At 37.4% G+C, this 22107-nt stretch overlaps 1 protein-coding gene across 2 annotated transcripts in view; it reads right to left on the minus strand.

Annotated features, from left to right (window-relative positions):
• Window positions 1-22107, minus strand: part of FAF2 (Fas associated factor family member 2) — a 58955-nt gene that overhangs the window by 15151 nt on the left and 21697 nt on the right. For both annotated transcript variants that reach the window (XM_001502650.6, XM_005599216.4), the window contains exons 2-3: window positions 8543-8611; window positions 873-1007 (exon numbers count right to left, since the gene is read on the minus strand). In XM_001502650.6, coding sequence (XP_001502700.1) covers window positions 873-1007; window positions 8543-8611 — 204 coding nt within the window. The remainder of the gene's footprint in view (window positions 1-872; window positions 1008-8542; window positions 8612-22107) is intronic.

Raw genomic sequence — 22107 nt, forward strand, 5'->3', positions numbered from 1 at the left:
GTCCCAAACACTAAGTCAAGCCCAAAACAAACTGAGGAAACATTGGGCATACACAGAACTACTCCTTGAGTCATATAAGGACACTGCTCTAGGAATCTGGGCTCTTCTACTTCAGAATACCCCAAGATGACTACTTGGAAACTCCATTTTTAAAATGTTGTCAAGTACTCCACCAAAAAGTAGGACGATGGAGTAAAATCTAACTGCTGCAAGATTAAAGGGAGTGCACTTTTTTGGAATTCTAAATCCAAGTATAAGAGATGAGCCTAACTCCAAGAACAAGAAAGAGGAACTCTAAAAACTTCTCTGGAGTTCATTACCAGCATATACTTCTGACTTCTCTAATTAGACTGGCTCTTTATTCATCTCTGGATCCCCAACAGCAAAGTGCCAGGCACACTGAGCACTCTCTAGTGTCTGTTGAATTTAACTGAACCACCTCCTTGCTACTAGCCCTTCAAGACTAATTTCAAAGATATGGCCAAGGCCTCCACAAAGATTCCAAGTACTTCCCTAGACGTAGCTTAAAATTAAGCAAAATGAAGAAACAAAGAACTCAGTAAACATTCTAACTTAAAAGCGGAAGATCTATTAAACATATAGCAAGCATTTTTAAGTAACACAGTTTTCTTACTGTGCAGAAAACTCTTCAAATAACTGACAAAGACCAAAACACAATGGGTAGTTACTATATCAATTGATTAGGAATCAAGGAAAAACTATAAACCCAATAAATCTACCAAGGAGCCAGATGTAGCTAACAGGTTTACATTCTGGCTATTTCTTCTGCTCCTACCATACAGAGATGAATATAACCAATGAATGGACTTATAAAATTACAAAGGGGACATTCCAGCTATGAAATAACTTGCCCTTGGTTGTGGTCTTGAGACAACATAGCTGTAGATCCTGTGGTCGGCTGTATTAACCTGCAGGGGTCGGGATGGAGGTGGGTTGAAAACACTTGGTACACCCTCTTGCTCATTTAATCTGTCCTGTACAGCAGCCTGAGAAAGAAAAAAGAGGAGCAAGAGTTTCAGTGATGCTCAAATCAACCCAGAAGAAGAGACGAGGCAACCACTGCTTGGTGTTTCAAAACAGGTAATGTGAGGAGTGTATCATCACAGACCTTTGACCTGCTTTGGTGGGAGGCAACGTATGGTGATGGCTCCAGAATTCACGCGCACTACAGGCTTCCAAGGAACTTGTCTGGAAGCTCCATTTCTGCTCCATATTGCTTTTACTCAGATGGTATGTGTTATTCAGGGTGGCTAGGATACAAGGTACTCCACTGCTACAAGCCTAAGGAAAGCCATCCAGAGAGGACACAGTGGAGACAGTGCCCCTAGAGCTGTGCAGTGGAGATGTATGATGGAGGGCTTGTCTTTGGGGTAGAGGAACTTAAGTCTCCTCCCCAGCTCCACCACTCAGAAAAGCTGCTTGTCTTATGAGCCTCAGTTTCCTCATGTGTCAAATGAAGGAACAATATTTCTCAGAGTTAATTTGAAAATTTAATGAGATGACATACATAAAGATCCTAATACAATTTCTGGCAGACAGACGATATTCAGTAAAAAAAAAAAAAACTCTCATTCCTTCTTAACTCTGCCCCTGAAAATGGATTTCTGCCCTAGTGTAGTAAAAAATTTGGCCTTACCCAAAGAGAAGTCTGGTCTTTGCTTTCAGCTCCTGGGAGATAATCTATGTTATACCTGATGGGACTGTCTTTGTTACTGGATCTTAGGGTGGGGCTGGCCACCCAGAAAGACTAAGTGATTTAGGCTGGGGACTTTGGGTAATGAAGAGCCAGTTGACCTGACTGAGTTCAATCACATAGGCAACCGATCAAATCAACCATGCCTAAGTAATGAAGCTCCAATGAAAACTCTGGACACTGAAGCTGAGGTAAACTTCCCTGGTTGGCAATACTTCATGCATACTGTCATACATTTATGCCAGGAGGGTAACATGTCCTGATTCCATGAGAGAGGAGTATGGAAGCTTTGTGCTGGGAACTCAAGACTCTGCCCTATGTGTCTCTTCTTTTAGTTGATTTTAACGTTTCCTTTCCCTGTAATAAACTGTAAACATGAGTGTCATAGCTTTCAGTGAGCTCTTCTAGTGAATCATCAAATCTGAGGATAGTTTTGGGAAACTCCTGAACTTGCAACTGCTGTAAGAAGGGAGGGTGGTTCCTTGGAGGACTTGTCTGCCCTCTAACCTTGAGAGGTGGCTTTAAAATTTGTAGTGTGGCTAACTCCAAGTAGTTCTCTGGTTTTCATGTTTTTGAGGATTAAGGCACAATTCAATGGGGGAAGAATGGTCTTTCAACAAACGGTGCTGGGACAACTGGATATCTACATACAAAAGGAAGTAGTTGAATCCCTAAGTCACATTAAATACAAAAATTAACTCAAAATACATTAAAGATCTAAATGTAAGAGCTGAAATTATAAAACTCTTTAAAGGAAACAAAGGTGAAAATCTTCATGACCTTGGATTAGGCAATGGTTTCTTAGATACGACACTAAAAGCACAAGCAACAGAAGAAAAAACAAGTAGATAAATTGGACTACACCAAAACTGAAAACTTGTGTGCATCAAAGGACACTACTGAGAGTGTAAAAAGACAACCCACAGAATGGGAGAAAATATTTCACAAATCACATATCTGATAAGGGTCTAGTACCTAGAATATACAAAGAACTCTTAGAACTCATCATCAAAAAGACAAACAACTCAATTTAAAAATAGGCAAAGGATTTGAACAGACATTTCTCCAAAGAAGAAATACAAATGACCAACAAGCATGCAAAAAGATGCTCTACACATCACTTGCCAATGGAAAAACGCAAATCGAAACCACAAGATACCACTTCATACCCATAAGAATGGCTATACTATAAAAGATAGATATCAGCAAGCATTGGCAAGGATGTGGAGAAACTGGAACCGTCATACACTACCGTTGGGAATGTTAAATTGCCTCTTTGGAAACAGTCGGGCAGTTCTTCAAAAGATTAAACACAGAGTTACCATAAGGCTCAGCAATTTCACTCCTAGGTATACACCCAAGAGGAATGAAAACATATGCCCATACACAAACTTGTACGCTAAAGTTCACTGAAACATTACTGACAACAGCTGAAAGCGGAAACAACCCAAATGTCTACCAATGGATAAAGATATTATGGTATATTCATACAAGGGAATATTATTTGACAATAAAAAGGAATGAAGTACTGATACATACTATGATATAAATAAATCTTGAAAACATTATGCTAAGTGAAATAAGCCAGACATAAAAGGACAAATATTGTCTTATTCCACTTACATGAGATATCTAGAATAGTCAACTTTTATAGAAACTGAAAACAGAACTGTGGTTCCCAGAGGCTGGGGGGAGGGGTAATGGGAAGTAAGTGTTTAATGGGTACAGAGTTTCAGTTTGGGAGGACCAGACAGTTGTGAAGATGGATACTGGTAATGGTTGCACAACAATGCCAATGTACTTCATGTCACTAAACTGTACGCCTAAAACTGGTTAAAATGGTAAACTTTATGTTACCTATATTTTACCTTAATACAAAAAAAGGAATGAAGTACGGATACATGCTACAACACGATGAACCTTGAAAACACTATGTTAAGTGAAAGAAGCCAGTCACAACAGACCACATACTATTATTCCATTCATATGAAAGTTCAGAAGAGGGAAACCTATGGGCAAAAAGTAGACTAATAGTTGCTTAAGGGCTGGGGAGTAGGGTGGGAGGGATAGGAATAGGAGGGTAATAGCTAAAGGGTGTGGGGTTTCTTTTGGAGGTAATGTTCTCAATATTCTAAGACATTTGGGGGGAAATGTTTTAAAATTGATTGTGGCAATGGCTGCGCAACCCGGCAAATATACTAAAAACTATTGAATTTCACATTTTAAATGCGTGAATTGTTTGGTATGTGAATTACATATCAGTAAAGCTATTATTTAAAAATCACGACTGACAGCATTTCCTGTCAATTATAAAATTAGAGCTTTCAGGCAAAAATCAGAATTTTGGAAAACACGTATTTGCCACTGTAAGCTTGACCATTTCCTAATACCTTTTAAAAGCTTTTCTGATGAGTTTGGTGGTGCTGTTAATGGATGACACTATATAGCAAAATGCATCAATATTTGGAAGATCTGTATTAATTCAATGAACCAATATTTTCCTAATAACCAATGCACTGGTAAAAGATCCTTTCAAAGTGCAAGATGAACCAACAGACTGCAATGTAAAAGAAGATGAAAAGTTTCCTTGATATAGTTTCAAATTCCCTATTTCAACTAACCTTTAAGGAACTATCACAGTAACAAGGAATATCCAGTTATCTGAAAAGGCAATTGAAATACTCCTCCCATTTCCAACTACATATCTGGGTAAAGACAGATTTTCTTCCCATACTTCAACTAAAATTACATATCACAATAGATTAAAGGCAGAAGCACATAGGAAAATCCAGCTGTTATCTATTAAAGAGATTTGCAAAAATTTATGTTAACATGTAATGAGTTTATTTTTTTAAATGAATTAATAAACTTTAAGAAATTTCTCAGCTTTAATTTGTAATATGGTAATAAATATCAATAGCTATAAGCCATTAAACAGAAGCCCTTTGGAGGTTCTCAAAATTTTTTATTATCATGTTGGTCCTGAGCTAACATCTGTTGCCAATCTTTTTTCTTTTTTTTCCCTTCTTCTTCTCCCGAAAGCCTCCCAGTACATAGTTTTATATTCTAATTGTAGGTCCTTCTGGTTTGCTATGTGGGATGCTGCCTCAGCATGGCTTGATGAGTGGTGCCAGGTCCGCGCCCAGGATCTGAACCAGCGAAACTCTGGGCTGCCAAAGTGGAATGTGCCAACTTAACCACTCGGCCACAGGTCCAACCCCCTCAATAATTCTTAAGGGTAAAGAGTGACACCAAAAAGTTTGAGAACTTCTGGTTTATTTGGGGAAAAATACACATGTCTATTTTTAGATAGACATAAAAATATCTGGAAAAGAAATCAAAAGAAATTGTTAATATTGCTACATTAGGGGTGTAGGACTGAGAAACAGTGGTAGGGAAGTAATTTGAGTGGAATTTGTTTCATGTTCATCTTAGGCTTTGTTTGAACTTTTTAAAACTAAAATTATTTTCATGTATTTTATGTATTTTTATGAGCTACAAAGTGAAAAAAACTGTAAATACAGCTTAATCCCACTTGTGTAACAAGCAATTATATATAAATCCATATAGCCATAAAAATGAACATAAAAAGTCTGAAAGGAGATACAGTAAAATTTAACACTAGCCAGCTATGAAGTAGTTAAGGGTCAGCATTTTCTTCTTTACATTTTTTGGAATTCTTTGCCTGCGTGGGTGTGCACATGTAATTTTGCAACAAGCTTTTAATATTTAAGTCGTTCCATATTAAAAGACGGTCGACATTACACCAGATAATTATTAAGCAGGAGTGGTTGTATTAATAAATCAAACCAGAATTTAAAGCAAAAAGCATCATCTGATATTAACAAAAGAAATTACAAGAAAGTTCTAACAGCCACATGTCTTTGTGTCAAGTAAAACGGTCAAACTATATAAAAGTCAGAAATTGTCTCCCCCCAAAACAGACACAGAATTTATTAATGTATTTTATTTGTACCATGTACTGCCTTTCCAAAGCATGTACAAAAAGTAAGCATTCTCTTTGATATATTTGCTATTAACATTGGAAAAGTATATACATATTATCAGCACACTAAGCAGAGCTACATACATAAGAAAGTCTGGAAGGACATATACTAAAACATCGAATGTGGTTATCTCAAGTATGATTATCAAGAACTTTCATTTTCAACTTCATAAACTGTTTAAAATTTTTTGTACACATGTATTGTTTTTGTAATAAAAAAACAAAGATGTTACCGGGGGAAATAAAGAAGTTTATAAAACCACATTCAAGTTCATCTTGTCAAGTAGTTTCATTAAGTAAACAGAAAAAAAAGGAAACTTTTAACCATACATTCAATAAGCTTGACTGAATATGGGCACCAAATCTTTATCCCACAGAAAACACATTCCTTGATAAACACCTAGTCATCAACAGTGGTTACTTCTAAGAAGGAAAAGAAGGAGAGGCAGGCACAGGGACAACATATAAGCAACTTACATGGGAATTCGATTTTATCTGCATTTGTTTAAAAGAAATTTGAAACCAGTATTGCAAAATGTCTAGCTTTCAGGAGCTGGATGGTGGGTACATGGTTCTTCCCTTTATCTCTACATTTTCTCTAAGTTTGAAATATTTAAGTAAAAAATATATGTATATATATTTCATAATGTTAATGGAATTTTATTAAATCACAAAGACCTCAATAGATACCTATATAAAATAAAATGAAAGATTCCTATGAAAAGGATAAACAACAAAAAAAATCAAGCTACCAGGCATTCCAAATATATTCCTAAATAACACTTGGGCCAAAGAAGAAAATCAAAACTTTAAAATTATATTTTCAGGGGCCGGCTCGGTGGTGCAGCGGTTAAGTTCTCCCGTTCCGCTTTGGTGGCCCGGGATTCGTCGGTTCGGATCCCGGGTGCGGACATGGCAACGCTCAGCAAGCCACGCTGTGGTAGGCGTCCCACATATAAGGTGGAGGAAGATGGGCACCAATGTTAGCTTGGGGCCAGGCTTCCTCAGCAAAAAGAGAATTGGCAGCAGATGTTAGCTCAGGGCTAATCAACCTCAAAGAATAAATAAATAAATAAAAATATATATATATACACACATATTTTTTTTTTCAGAATAAGATTCACAGCCTTAAATTAAATACAGGAAAGATTTATAAATCTTGGTTAATTGACAAATAAATTAACCAAGCTATAAAAAAAATCAAGATGCTAAAGAAAGACTATAAAGCTACAAAAGTGTAAAAATATATTAGATAAATTTTTCTTAATAAAAAGAAAAAGAGAAGTGATAAATACAAGAGCTTTTTATAAACAAACCAAATAAATAATACAATAAACCAGTCTCCAGCAAGGCTTATTTTTTAAAAAAGAAAATAAAGATGATAAAAACAATGAGAAGAGGGCATTAACACAACAGATACAGACGAGAGTAACGGATATGCTACTTTGTATAGCCTATGCCAAAAAACTTGAAAACCTCTAAGAAAAAAGCATTTTCTAAGAAAGATGCAGGAAATAAACAGATTATGAGTGATGGGAGGAAACATGAAAAAGTTAATAGAGAACAGGCAGAAACAAGTTTTCAAGTGCCTTCTTTCACATCTATGCTATTAACATTTCTCAACTCATTTTACCAAGTTAGTCGTTTTTGCAAAGGCAGCATATGCTTGAAATCAAATCTAACAAGGAGACAGCACAAGACTATCATACGGTGCAACGTCATTCCCTCTGCCTAAAACGCGTCCCCACCTAAACCCCAATTATCACATTCGTCATTCCTTTTCATCATTCAGGTGTCAGCTCAAATATAACCTCCTCAGAAAGGCCTTACTTGACCACCCTATTTAAAATAACTTCCCAGATCCTCTCTGCTACATTTCCTACACTTATGAACATTATTCATAACATTTATTACAAACTGAAATTATCTGGAATTAAGCTCCATGAGACTAGGGACTTGGTCTTGTTTGCTGGTATAATGCCAGAGCCTAGAATTCAATCGCTCACAAACGTGTGCTGAATAACTCAATAACACTTAGGAATATATTTTCAGAAATCCAGCACCCTATTCAAATAACACATCATAATTAAAACATAGTAATTCTGACAGAGATCAAAAGGGTGTTTGATAAAATTCAATATCCACGTGATACAAATTATTAATACACCAAGAATGCAAGAACAGTCAACAATACTTTATTGAGAGCCTATGACATCTAGAATCAGTTTTAGATGCTGGGAATGCAGCAGTTAAAATCGAAAAAAATCTCTGCTCTCATGGAGCTTACATTCTAGTGGGTCTATCTCAAAACAACCAGCAACGTCACACTTGATGATAAAACATCAGAGGCACTATAGTATGGACAAGATGTCTGCTATTACCACACATTGTTCTGAAGTTCTAGCCAACTCAATGGTTGAGTAAAAGAAAAACAGATCCAGATACTGAAAAAAATCACTGAGTTGCAGATGACACGATTACTCAGAAAATCCAAAAGAACAAACTATAAAATATGTATTAAGGTTCACATTAAGGTATCTGGTTACAAACCAAATATATAAAACCCAAGTTTTCTCAAAGAGCCATTAAGAAAAACTAGAGGACGATGGGCGCTGTACTGAGGGATCTGGTCACCATTTTTCTATGATTTTATAAACTGATCACAATATTCACCTTTCCCACATATTTATTTTTAAAGACCAAAGAGTTGTAAATTTGAAAAAAATCTATTGAGAGAAAAGATTCCTGCTGTGGAGAAATACATGTCTTTGATTTGCTATCAGACCAGGGCAAAAATAAGCTCAGAATGAATCCTATTATACCTCTATGTTCCAGTTATGCTGTTCCAAGGTATGGCGACATTGATCCATAGACTCTATGCCAGTCAGATCCTAAAAACAAGGACAAAAACAAAAAGTTACTTAGGGAAACACCAACAGCACATATTTGGATACTGTTACCCCTAATAGAATTCTTACGAATACTGCTGGGAAAATACACTAAAAAGAGTTCAAGATTTCGTAAATGTTCACGTATGGTTAAACATCACTATTCAGAACTCAGTCAGTTACAGCAGATATTACACCCACAGAACAAAAAATGACAATTTCTTGTCTTTTAAAACTTCAAGGCTTTCAATTAAGAAGTCTACTGATTAAAATCAATATTCTCCTCTCAAATTCAAGTTTAAAAAGTTAAAGATTTCCAGGGGCTGGCCCCGTGGCCGAGTGGTTAAGTTCGCGCACTCCGCTGCAGGCGGCCCAGTGTTTCGTTGGTTCGAATCCTGGGCGCGGACATGGCACTGCTCATCAGACCATGCTGAGGCAGCGTCCCATATGCCACAACTAGAAGGACCCACAACGAAGAATATACAACTATGTACCGGGGTGCTTTGGGGAGAAAAAGGAAAAGAAAATTTAAAAAAAAAGTTAAAGACTTCTTCTTCAATCTCTGGAATCCAGCAAAATATTCTTTAATGCTAACCAACTATCCTGTTTATAACATATAATGATATAATAATGCAGATTTCCTGTAAAACGTAATACCTTTCATTAACTTACATCATTTCACCTATTGGCATATAACCTATCTTAGAGTTTGAACTGTGGAAAACTTTTTATTAAAGAGAGCCTATAATTCAGATGTTTCCCTACGACATGTATTTTCCCTACTCCCTTTCTCCTTGGACTGCTCTCAGGTTTCACTTTGTTTCTGACCAAAACTCCTTCTCTGGCTCCTCTTCTTCCCTCCCTCTAAGTGTAAGAATTTCCTTAAGGATGTGTCCTTGGCTTTAGCCTCTCTACACCTCCCTCCCTGGCAATCCATGTCCGCGCCCAGAATCCGAACTGGCAAAACCCTGGGCTGCCGAAGCGGAGCACGCAAACTTAACCACTCGGCCAGGGGGTCGGCCCCTAATAATTTCTTTTTATGTTTCAAATACTGTATGGGGCCGGCCCCGTGGCATAGTGGTTAAGTTTGTGCACTCCACTTTGGAAGCGTGGGGTTTGCGGGTTCAGATCCCAGGCGTGTACCGACACACTGCTCATTAAGCCATGATGTGGCAACATCCCACATATAAAGTAGACAAAGACTGGCACAGGTGTGATCTCAGGGACAATCTTCCTCAAGCAAAAAGAGGAAAACTGGCAACAGACGTTAGCTCAGGGCCAATCTTTCTCACCAAAAAAAAAAATAATAATACTAATAATAATTTTAAAAATAAATAAATACAAAAAAAAAATACTGTAAAAATTTCAATACTGAAATTGAAAAGCTCTGTTAGCACTCCAGAGCTCTGTTAAGAACCACTGGCTTTGATAGCTCTGACAGTCTGGACTTTAGTTCCTGACCATTCCAGGTCTCTTACCAGTTTGGCTATTGCCTTCTGGCTTGTATTAGGCTCCCCTTTAACTTCCGGTTTCCTTACAGCCCACTGCAGAAGAGTAGGATGTCCAGGGTTCCAGCTTCTCTCTGTACATTCTCTTTAAGAACTGGACTCTACTTTTACCTTCTTCTCAAGGTGTGAATGACCACTCCGTCTTTAAAGATCAAAATTATTTTCTCTCTCTCGTGCACCTATTATTTTCTACCTTCTATTATGATTATTTATATTCATTCCACTGTCTTATCAGAGGATGTAGGTTCCTTGAAAGCAAAGTCTGTGATTCATCTATATATGTTCCCAGTACCTAGCATACAGCAAGGGCTCAAAAAGTGGCAGAAAAAGTTAGTCCAAGTTAAAAGACCTTCTTTTTGTATAAGCTTTGATAATCGTAGCTATAAACTGAAATCCTCTAGACATTTTCACCAAATCTCACTCTACAATAATACCCTGGGTTTTTAAAATTTTTTTAAATTTTTTTATTAATGTTATGATAGTTTACAACCTTGTGAGATTTCAGTTGTACATTTTTGTTAGTCATGTTGTGGGTACACCACTTCCCTCTTTGTGCCCTCCCCCCACCCCCCCTTTTCCCTGGTAACCACCGATCAGATCTCCTTGTCAATATATTAACTTTCACCTATGAGTGGAGTCATATAGAGTTCGTCTTTCTCTCACTGGCTTATTTCGCTTAACATAATACCCTCAACGTCCATCCATGTTGCTGCGAATGGGCCAATTTTGTCTTTTTTTATGGCTGAGTAGTATTCCATTGTGTATATATACCATATCTTTTTTATCCAATCATCAGTTTCTGGGCACGTAGGTTGGTTCCACGTCTTGGCTATTGTAAATAATGCTGCGATGAACATAGGGGTGCAAGGGACTCTTGGGATTTCTGATTTCAGGTTCTTAGGATAGATACCCAGTAGTGGGATGGCTGGGTCATAGGGTATTTCAATTTTTAACTTTTTGAGAAATCTCCATACTGTTTTCCATAGTGGCTGTACCAGTTTGCATTCCCACCAACAGTGTATGAGGGTTCCTTTTTCTCCACAACCTCTCCAACATTTGTCGCTCTTGGTTTTGGATGTTTTTGCCAATCTAACGGGTATAAGGTGATATCTTAGAGTAGTTTTGATTTGCATTTCCCTGATGATTAGCAATGATGAACATCTTTTCATCTGTCTATTGGCCATATTCATATCTTCTTTTGAGAAATGTCTGTTCATGTCCTCTGCCCATTTTTTGATTGGGTTGTTTGTTTTTTTGTTGTTAAGCCGTGTGAGTTCTTTGTATATTATGGAGATTAACCCTTTGTCGGATAAGTGGCTTGTAAATATTTTTTCCCAACTAGTGAGCTGTTTTTTTGTTTCAATCCTGTTTTCCCTTGCCTTAAAGAAGCTCTTTAGTCTGATGAAGTCCCATTTGTTTATTCTTTCTATTGTTTCCCTCAACTGAGGAGTTACAGTGTCCGAAAAGATTCTTTTGAAACTGATGTCAAAGAGTGTACTGCCTATATTCTCTTCCAGAAGACTTATTGTTTCAGGCCTAATCTTTAGGTCTGTGATCCATTTTGAGTTTATTTTGGTGTGTGGTGAAAAAGAATGGTCAATTTTCAATCTTTTACGTGTGGCTGTCCAGTTTTCCCAGCACCATTTGTTAAAGAGACTTTCTTTGCTCCATTGTAGGCCCTCAGCTCCTTTGTCGAAGATAAGTTGTCCATAGATGTGTGGTTTTATCTCTGGGCTTTCAATTCTGTTCCATTGATCTGTGCACCTGTTTTTGTACCAGTACCATGCTGTTTTGATCACTGTAGCTTTGTAGTATGTTTTGAAATCGGGGATTGTGATTCCGCCGGCTCTGATTTTCTTGCTCAGGATTGCTTTAGCAATTCGCAGTCTTTTGTTGCCCCATATGAATTTTAGGATTCTTTGTTCAATTTCTGTGAAGAATGTTCTTGGGATTCTGATTGGGATAGCAGTGAATCTGTAGATTGCTTTAGGTAGTATGGACATTTTAACTATGTTTATTCTTCCAATCCATGTGCATGGAATGTCTTTCCATCTCTGTATGTCGTCGTCAATTTCTTTCAAGAAAGTCTTGTAGTTTTCATTGTATAGATCCTTCACTTCCTTGGTTAAGTTTATCCCAAGGTATTTTATTCTTTTCGTTGCGATTGTGAATGGGATTGAGTTCTTGAGTTCTTTTTCTGTTAGTTCATTGTTAGTGTATAGAAATGCTACTGATTTATGTATGTTGATTTTATACCCTGCTACTTTGCTGCAGTTGTTGATTATTTCTAATAGTTTTTTTATGGATTCTTTGGGGTTTTCTATATATATAAGATCATGTCGTCTGCAAACAGCGAGAGTTTTACTTCTTCATTGCCTATTTGGATTCCTTTTATTTCTTTTTCCTGCCGAATTGCTCTGGCCAACACCTCCAGTACTATGTTGAATAGGAGTGGTGAAAGTGGGCACCCTTGTCTTGTTCCTGTCCTCAGAGGGATGGCTTTCAGTTTTTGTCCCTTGAGTATGATGTTGGCTGTGGGTCTGTCATATATGGCCTTTATTATGTTGAGGTACTTTCCTTCTATACCCATTTTATTGAGGGTTTTTATCATAAATGGGTGTTGGATCTTGTCGAATGCTTTCTCTGCATCTATTGAGATGATCATGTGGTTTTTGTTTTTCAATTTGTTGATGTAGTGTATCACGTTGATTGACTTGCGGATGTTGAACCATCCCTGTGTCCCTGGTATAAATCCTACTTGATCATGGTGTATAATTTTTTTGATGTATTGTTGTATTCAGTTTGCCAAAATTTTGTTGAGGATTTTTGCATCTATGTTCATCAGTGATATCGGCCTGTAGTTAATACCCTGGGTTTTTTAAAACTTCAAATGTTCTGACTAGATGCTGAGCTGGCAAATAAAATTACAAATTTGCAGAATCTTCCTAGAGATCAATAAGTCAGGGATGGAGGTGGGGAATCAGTGTTTTTTCAAACCTCCTCAGCAGGATCTAACACACAGCTGGACTGGGAAATCCAGAGTATTGTACAATTCTATGTAGAATCAGAGATTATAAGTCACTTACTAAAATAACTTTTTTTTTTAAAGATTGGCACCTGAGCTAATAATTATTGCCAATCTTCTTTTTTTTTTTTTCTGCTTTTTCTCCCCAATCCCTCTAGTACATAGTTGCATATTTTAGTTGTGGGCCCTTCTAGTTGTGGCATGTCGAACATCGCCTCAGCATGGCCTGATGAGCAATGCCATGTCTGTACTCAGGATCTGAACTGGCAAAACCCCAGGCCGCCAAAGTGGAGCACACGAACTTAACCACTTGGCCACGGGGCTGATTCCTAAATTAACTTTTTAAAAGAGCATTATAAATACTGTAGGAGAAAGCAATCAGTGTAATTGCACATCTTCAGTATGCTGAAATACCTAAGCTAATTTGCAAGTAAAACCCTCGCGAAAGTAGAAAATCAGGGTAAACTGGAAGCTCAAGTGAACAAGGCTACTTTCAATCACTACTGATGAGTCTTAAAAACAGGCACTAGGAATAAGCAATGCAGCACAGAATTAGGATAGAACTATTAATTCATATAAAACAAATGTTCACTGACCCAGTATTCTAGATATCCAGGATACACATCGCATCCCTGATCTCATTAAGTTTGTATCCTACTTAGAGAGAGACTGACAAAAACAAACCACACACACAAGCAAATAAACGAATAAAATTTTAGGCTAGGGGATTCCTTTGGATTGGGTGCTCAAGGAAGGCTTCTCCCAGGAGACAGCATTTCAGCAGAGATCTGATGACAGATAAGGGTCCAGCCATGGGAAAATATGAGGGAAGAGTAATCCAGGCAGAAGGACAATAAATGCAAACACTCTTAGACAAATAGATATATGACACTATGCATTTGTCAAAACCCAAAGAATTTTATAGCACAGTGAATCTTAGTGAATGTAAATTTAAGAAATCATTTCAAAGGTCAGAGGATCCCAGGGTGGAACAGAGACAGACTGTAATAAAAGAATCTAATTGTATTACAAATATATGAAACAACTTCATGGATGGTGATGGGGGGAAAAGGTGCTGATCTAAATAACTCTGGAAATGAGTGGAGTCTGTAAGACTATATACGTATGTTGCAGATGTGTGGTGTTTTTCTAACTCCAGAAGGTATTACCAAATTAATTTTTAAAGAGCTCTATTCAACCGGCTTAAAGACAAACAAGCACTATATAAATTAAGTATACACTCAGAGGTATGCAGGCTGGCCCAGGTGTTTAGGTTTATGTGATCTGGGATAATCTTTGATAAATAAAAGCTAGGTTAAGTTTGTTGGTTTGCTGAAAGCAGGCATGTCTTCAGAGTTGTTAATATTGAATGTAATGCAAACTGATCAACTAAGCTCATGCTATATCTATGTTACAAAACCTTGACGACAACAAAAATAACTTAAGGTGACAGGTAGTTGTTTAATCCAAGCATAACTGTCAAAGACAAGTAATTTAAGCAGAATTGGTCAAGAAGCCAAATAAGATAATGTATTGGGATGTTGACTGCTAGACAAAGGTTTATCTAGTTTTGGGTTTTTTAATCTTTCTGCAAAGAAACAAAGGATGTTTGGGTCTGCTGATGAACATATTTTATGCCACAATAAAAAATTTTACTATGAAGAATATACTTCTAAAACTTTTGATAAATTTGCTAATCTACTACAGGATGCTAAGATATGATAGGCAGTTTACAAATGTCTGCTTCCTAGATTTCACTAGAAAGCAAAGATTACAAATAATTTAAAAAGCTAGAAGAAGAGCTGAGGTTAGCAAAGGATAAGGTTTTCCACTACTCTGCTAGCTTAGAGGCTGGCAGCTGGAAAGCAGGACAGTAAGTTAGAGACCTTAGCATACCATTTTGCAAAGCTAGGAAGGCACAAGATGCTGCAGATTAAGATCTGCATGATGACAAAACCTGAACAGGATGTTAAGAGGTGGAATCTCTGGGAAAATAATGAGAATGAAGAGGCTATTACAGTGATTGATGAGAAGATGAACAAAATACCCCATGCCATCTGACCCCTAATACAAAGGAAATTTTAAATAGCAATTACCCCAAAATGCCTAGAAGGAGGCTTTTAAAAATACAGACTGCTGTGGCCAAAATTGATTTGTCAAAGAGCCAAAGTTGTTGTTGTTGTTGTTTTACAAAACTACCAGAAATAATAAAGATGAAAGAAAATTACTGCATATGAAAAGTAAGGATGTATGTTTTTGGTAAAAGAAGGTATGAGGAATAGAGATGGATTTTTTGGTAAAAGAAAAAGAAATCTTGTCCTAAAGTAAAACAATTGTTCCACAATAAGAAAGGAAAAAGACAGGACAAAACCTAACTGGACATAGTAAATTGCAGAAGGTTTGTGGAAAAGGAATACTGATAGAGGAATTTTATGTGCATTCAAGCTAAAATCGGAATAGATTTACTCAAGAAGACAAAATAAAGGAGAATTTTAGTATCAAACGTATACTAATGCAGAATTAGAATTTGGTTTTCTCTCTGTTAAAAAAACAAAGTTTTCTTAGATCATTGGTTTGCTCTTAATAAGAAACTGTAAACAACGATTTTTTCTTTAACTTTAATGTAATATGCTGAGAAAACAAAGATTCTGTGTTTTATCAGGTCTTTGATTACTCAAAAATCACAACAAAAAACACGACTTGAGTCTTTCACAACTACATTAACTAACTTCAGTTACAATCCTATTTGACCAAATCTTTTGATATTTTTGACAAATTTCCCCAAATCAAATTCTAAATGAAGTCTTTTTTGCTTTTTAGATTGGCACCTAGCTAACATCTGTTGCCAATCCTTTTTTTCCCCCTCTTCATCTTCTCCCCAAAGCCCCCTAGTACATAGTTGTGTGTTCTAGTTGTGAGTGCCTCTGGTTGTGCTATGTACGATGCCACCTCAGTATGGCCTAACGAGCTGTGCCAGGTCTGCACCCAGGATCCGAACCAGTGAAATCCCAGGTTGCTGAAGGAGAGTGCACGAACTTAACCACCTGGCCACAGGGCCAGCCCCTACATGAAGTCTTTTTGACCTTGAACTAACTTTGGAGTTTTTCAGAGGGCCCCTGAAACATCTCAAAGGATTTATTCTCTCTCCTTATATAAAAAGGGAGATACTATGTTAAATTACATGGAAGTATTGTCAAATAAGCCTTCTTTATGTTGTGATTATAGGTGTTCCAGAAATTATGGAAATTCTCCAAACTAACCTTTGTAAGCAGAGTTGAAACAATTTCTTTTTCTCTCTACCTGAACCCTTCAAAATTTGGAAACGTAGTAGATATTCTTTATGGCAATATAGTTACTTGCATAAGTTCAATAAGAATCTGTCCTTCTTGTACCAAGACTTTGACTGGAATGTTGTATTTGGGAGAGATGTGCATAGACTCAGATATGACCAGACATCTTTGGGGAACAAAAGTTGACTTTGTGGAGCCAATAAAGCCCCTTGGAACTATTGGCTTGGTACCTTGCTTACAGGGTTCTCAACAGCCTTAACAGGTGAGTAACGAAAGACACTTGGCAGGCTCAGGAACCTCAGGATATTTTGGGGACCTTGAGAGGAGAGGAATTCACCTGAATCTATAGGGATTGAAGGTGAAGTCTGATGGCAAGTCCTTGGCTTGGGTTTCCGGCCTCAAGAGGCTTTTAAGTTCAATTTGAGATTCCTTATGAAAAGTTCCAACAGAGCAGATAGATATGCTCAATTGCTATGCTTGCTGCACTTATGTAAATAATCAGACGAAGTTTACTGAGATTTGACTCACTTTGCAAACAAATTAGTCCTAATTTGGCTATCTCTGTTAGAAATGAGGATGATTTTAGAAAGAAGAACTACATTTACTGATAACTGTCTTTGCCTCCAATATGTGGCTAGAACTCTCCAATTTTCTCCCACCTACTCTTTTGACTTGGATTCACTATGAAACTAAAACTACACTTTTCCCAAAACCATGCAAGCTAAAGCTGGATGTAAACTTCAGAGAAATCACCCTGACAGCTCATGTGTGGAACATCTTCATGCCTGTCCTATGGGCCACTCAGAAAGACCACCAGAGACATTCAGACTGCAAATCAAGAAAATCTCTCAGACAGCTACTGCTTGCCTTTACTCCATCTGAAGATGCTTCAAACCTGACAAACTTTCTCAAATGGCTGTTCCCCAAATTCAAAAACTAAATTTATAATTTGCTCAAACTATTATGATTGCTAATATTTAATTGGTTCCTGGGAATTTCCGTTTCAGGGATTTTTTCAATGTTTGGCTATTATTCTCCTTATAGTCATTATATTAACCTCTCTAGTGCATTATATACTCTCAAGGGTTTTAAATGTCTGTTGGCAGCTACTCACACAACAAATGGTATCTATGAGGATTAAACAACTGGGTGAAAGCAATAATAATGTAAAGGATGAAGATGGTGACTACACTGCCCTCTAGCCTGTGACTCAACCAATGGAAACAGCAAATGTGTGATCCTTCAGCCTGACTACATGAACAGTGGTAACTGAGAATAACACTATAAGGGTTGGTCTTACTCTCAGCCTGCTGAGAGAATGACCAAAAGGAGAGAATTGGATTTTTTTTTTAATTAATTATTTTTTAATTTTATTTTTTTCCTTTTTCTCCCTAAAGCCCCCCGGTACATAGTTGTATATTCTTCGTTGTGGGTCCTTCTAGTTGTGGCATGTGGGATGCTGCCTCAGCGTGGTTTGATGAGCAGTGCCATGTCCGCACCCAGGATTCGAACCAACGAAACACTGGGCCACCTGCAGCAGAGCGCACGAACTTAACACTCGGCCACGGGGCCAGCCCCAGGAGAGAATTGTTAAAATCAAAGGCAAATAGAGACCAGCCTTGAAGGTTCCCTTAGCAGACAAAACCAGGTTAGTCATTAATTTAGCTAAACTACCAATCACTGCGAAGACTCTGCCTTCTCACTATATGAGCTGCTTTGTAATAATATATCTCCAAGCCTCATTCCATGTTTTGGTTTGATTGCTCCCTGTTTGCAAACTTTTTGGAGTATGCACAATAAATTTTTACTACTTACTACTTTGGTGATTCATTGGTTTTATTTTGACTATTTCTGAACCTTTGACAAGATGGAACACAACTCTCCACTCCTTAGGTGTAGGGTGTGAACAGTGACTTCCTTCCAAAGAGTATTGTATGGAAAAGGAGGAAAAGATTAACTTCATAGTGGAGAAACCTGACAAACACTACCTCAGCCAGGTGATCAAGGTCAACACCAACAGTGATAAATCATGTTGATAGTATGTACCCTTGATAAGATGTAATGAAAAGGCACTTTAGCCCTGTGGTCTTCCTCCCAAGAACCCGTAACTCCAGCCTAAAGATGAGAAAAAAATCAGACAAATCCCAATTGAAGGACATTCTACAAAATACTTGACAAGTATTCCTGAAAACTGTCAAGGTCATCAAAAACAAGGAAAGTCTGAGAAACTATCACAGCCAAGAGGAGCCTAAGGAGACTTGATTACTAAAGGTAATATGGTATCTTAGATGGGATCCGGGAGCATAAAAAGGACATCAGGTAAAAACTAAGGAAATGTAGTAAAGAATGGACTTTAGTTAACAATAGTGTATCAATATTGGTTCATTAATTGTGGCAGATGTACCAAACTAATAATGTAAGATGTTAATAGGGAACACTGAGTGCAGGATATTTGAAAAGTCTTTGTACTATTTTTGCAACTTTTATGTAAATCTAAATCTATTCTAACATAAAAAGTTTATTTAAGAAGTGAAAAACAAACCTTGGAGGGGGAACTTCTGAGACAGAACAATCTTGGAGAGCTGGCAGATAAGGTCTGAGCAGTAGGCAGGGGAGAGAACACTGATCTAGGGTAGTGTTTCTCAACCTCACTTGCCTATCAGAAGCACCTGAGGGGAATCTACAGCTGCCTAGATCCCCACCCCAAGCAATTTAATTGGATTCTCTCAATGTGCAGCCTAGGCATAGGTAAACTTTTTTGTGGGGGTGGGGTTAGGGGTATGGGGGGAGCTTCCAGGTGTCAGGAACTATTCTAGCCATCTTCATGTTTTCCTCAACAAGCTTATGAGACAGATATTGCCATCATGCCATCTCATCAGGTGAGAATACTAAGACTCTTTAAAAAAGAATTATGTGGAAGCACCCCACACTAATTCAGGTACCCAGTAAGTGCTCAATAACGGTTAGCTAAATCTGCAAGCTCTCCTAACTGGCTTGCTCTTCAGAATTCTGGTTTAATTCGGATCTACTGACATCTAAGGTGACTTGAGATGGCACTGGACAGAATAGCTGCAATGGATATAAAGGTTAACTTTGGCACCTCCTCCTCCCTCTAACCTGTCAGGGCCAGTGTGTAATGTCCACTGATACCACAAATCCCCTACTGGGCAGATCCAACCAGGACTGTCTTACTGAGAAATATCCCTTGAGTTATGAACATCTTTCTCTCCCTCCTCCTACCCTCAGAGCTAACACCCCTTCCATGAATTATCCTCCCAAGGATTTAGGACAATACTGCATTTAGTTATAGCAATTTACACAAAAGCATAATCGACTGAAAGCATTAGTAAGAGAAGAGCAATATTTATCTTTAGGGCAAAAAAATACCCTGAACCCCAATCATTCTTCAACTAGTAAAATGCACAGGGGAGACTGGAGAAAAGTGTGTGAACTACTCTATACTCTTCTCCTACTCCAGCCTTGGTCTAACTTCCTCCTCTTCCAAGTCAGAAGACAAGAGGATGTCAACACCACTTGGCAACTGACTTCTGAAACATTGTGCTCTCTGATCTATCTCTTGCTTAAGTATGATTTCAGGAAGGAGTCACAAACAATAGATGGCGTAGTGTTTTAACCAGATGTCTCATTCAACTATCTGGATAGGGACTGGGTAACTAGAGTGTATCATCTCATCCAGTTATACTAACAAACACTGTAGGAGGCTGGCGTGAAATCTAAGTACTCTCTCAATTCCAGTTGGCTCGTTGAGGATGCATATTTTAACCTGTCTTCAGTTATTCCCAGAGAGAAACTTGGCAAAAACCAGGGATTTCTGTTCTCTCCTTTCTACCACACAGACAGCTTTGCTTTATGCAATAAGCAGTACACCCTCTCTGGTAGTGGCAGGAGAAATGGAATTTGAAGTCCCTTCAGGAAGTGAAGTGATCACACCTAGGCTCTGATCTATAACTAAAACTCTTACACTCAGATCTTTATTATTCATATTTAATTACTGATTTACCAAAGTAAATACCAGCAAGTTCCATTTACTAAGCACCTATTACTAAGTAAAAGGCACTATAAGTAATAAAACCCTCATTTTCACTACTGAGAAAGCCAAGGATTCAAGAGGTTATGGACTTGTCTAAGAATATCCCTGTCTAAGAATAATGATAATTGGTGGAGTCGAGACTGAAACCTAAAATAACTACCTCCAAAGTCCAGGTTATCCCCCATACCACACTGCCTCCCATTATTATTTGATTAATTCATGCTAGAAAACAAGAAGTTTCAATAAAATCTCAATTCAGAAAATTTCAACAAAATTTTTGTTTGACTGAGAATAAAATAACTGGAATTTTTCTAATTTTCACATTAAAGAGTAAAGATAAATTTAGGACATTAATTCAACCCCTCATTTTGCACAAAAAGGAAACTGAGGCAAGCTTTCCCAAGTCACAGAACATCAGGGTGGCAGAATTGTCCAGCCTTTATACTCATGGTCTCTTCTTTCCTCATTGTACCTACTGATAGTAGATATCAGTTCATAGATATATACAAAATTGTTCTCCTTTATTTATCTCCAGGCTCAATAATTTATTGGTACAGTTTTGCTCTACAGAGTTTGGTGTCAAAACTGAAAAATTCTACATACCAAATCTCCTTTTCGGAAATTCCCAGTACATCTTTTAAAGGCTTTAAAAGGTGCTACCTTTAGTTAAAAGAAAAGAAAATTTAACTTTACAACTTTACATAGGGGAAGATCATTTTTAAAAGAACACTATTAATATCCATTGAAGAATTTTCCCATAGAATTGGATTGTGAACCACAGATTTAGACCATCACTGGATGTTAAACCAATGGTCCATATGAATCAAGAGATAACCATACCCACATAGTGATTCTTAAATATTTGATAACTGATTGGACACACAGTATACAAGTGTGAATGTTTTATGTGCAAATATTTGAATCTACATTAAATACCACATGGATGAACATTTCCCAAGAGAAACCCACAATATTCTTTATCCAAGCAATCAAGAACAGGTGAAATAAATGGTTGAGCTCTGTTGAAAAGTTAGATACTAGAGTCTTCAATAATCCTTCATTCTAACTCTACCAGTCACTATCTTGGTAACCTTAGGCATCTTTCTGAGGTTTAGTTTCTTTACTGGTAAAAAGTAAACAAAAATAGTGATTAACCCATTGGGTTGTAAAGATTAAGTGTACAATGCTCAATGTAGCTCTTACTATGAAGAAACATTAAAAATGAGAATGTTATCATGAAACTTAGTTTCATGCGGACAAGAAAAAGACACTTGTACACCAACTGAGATCATCATGTGGACTTTTTTCCTTCATTCTGTTAATGTGGTGTGTTACACTGAGAGATTTCCATATATTGAACCATGCTTGCATTCCAAGAATAAATCACACTTGGTCATGGTATATAATCCTTTTAATATGCTGCTGAATTCAGTTTGCTAGTATTATGTTGAGGCTTTTTGAATCAACATTCATAAGGGATATTGTTCTATAGTTTTCTGCAGTATCTTTATCTGGGATCAGGGTAATGATGGCCTCATAGAACAAGTTAGGAAGTGCTCCCTCCTCTTCAACTTTTTGGAAAAGTCTGAGAAGAATTAGAATTAGTTCTCTAAATGTTTGGTAGA

Source organism: Equus caballus, chromosome 14 (assembly GCF_041296265.1).
Source record: "Equus caballus isolate H_3958 breed thoroughbred chromosome 14, TB-T2T, whole genome shotgun sequence".
Lineage (NCBI taxonomy): Eukaryota > Metazoa > Chordata > Mammalia > Perissodactyla > Equidae > Equus > Equus caballus.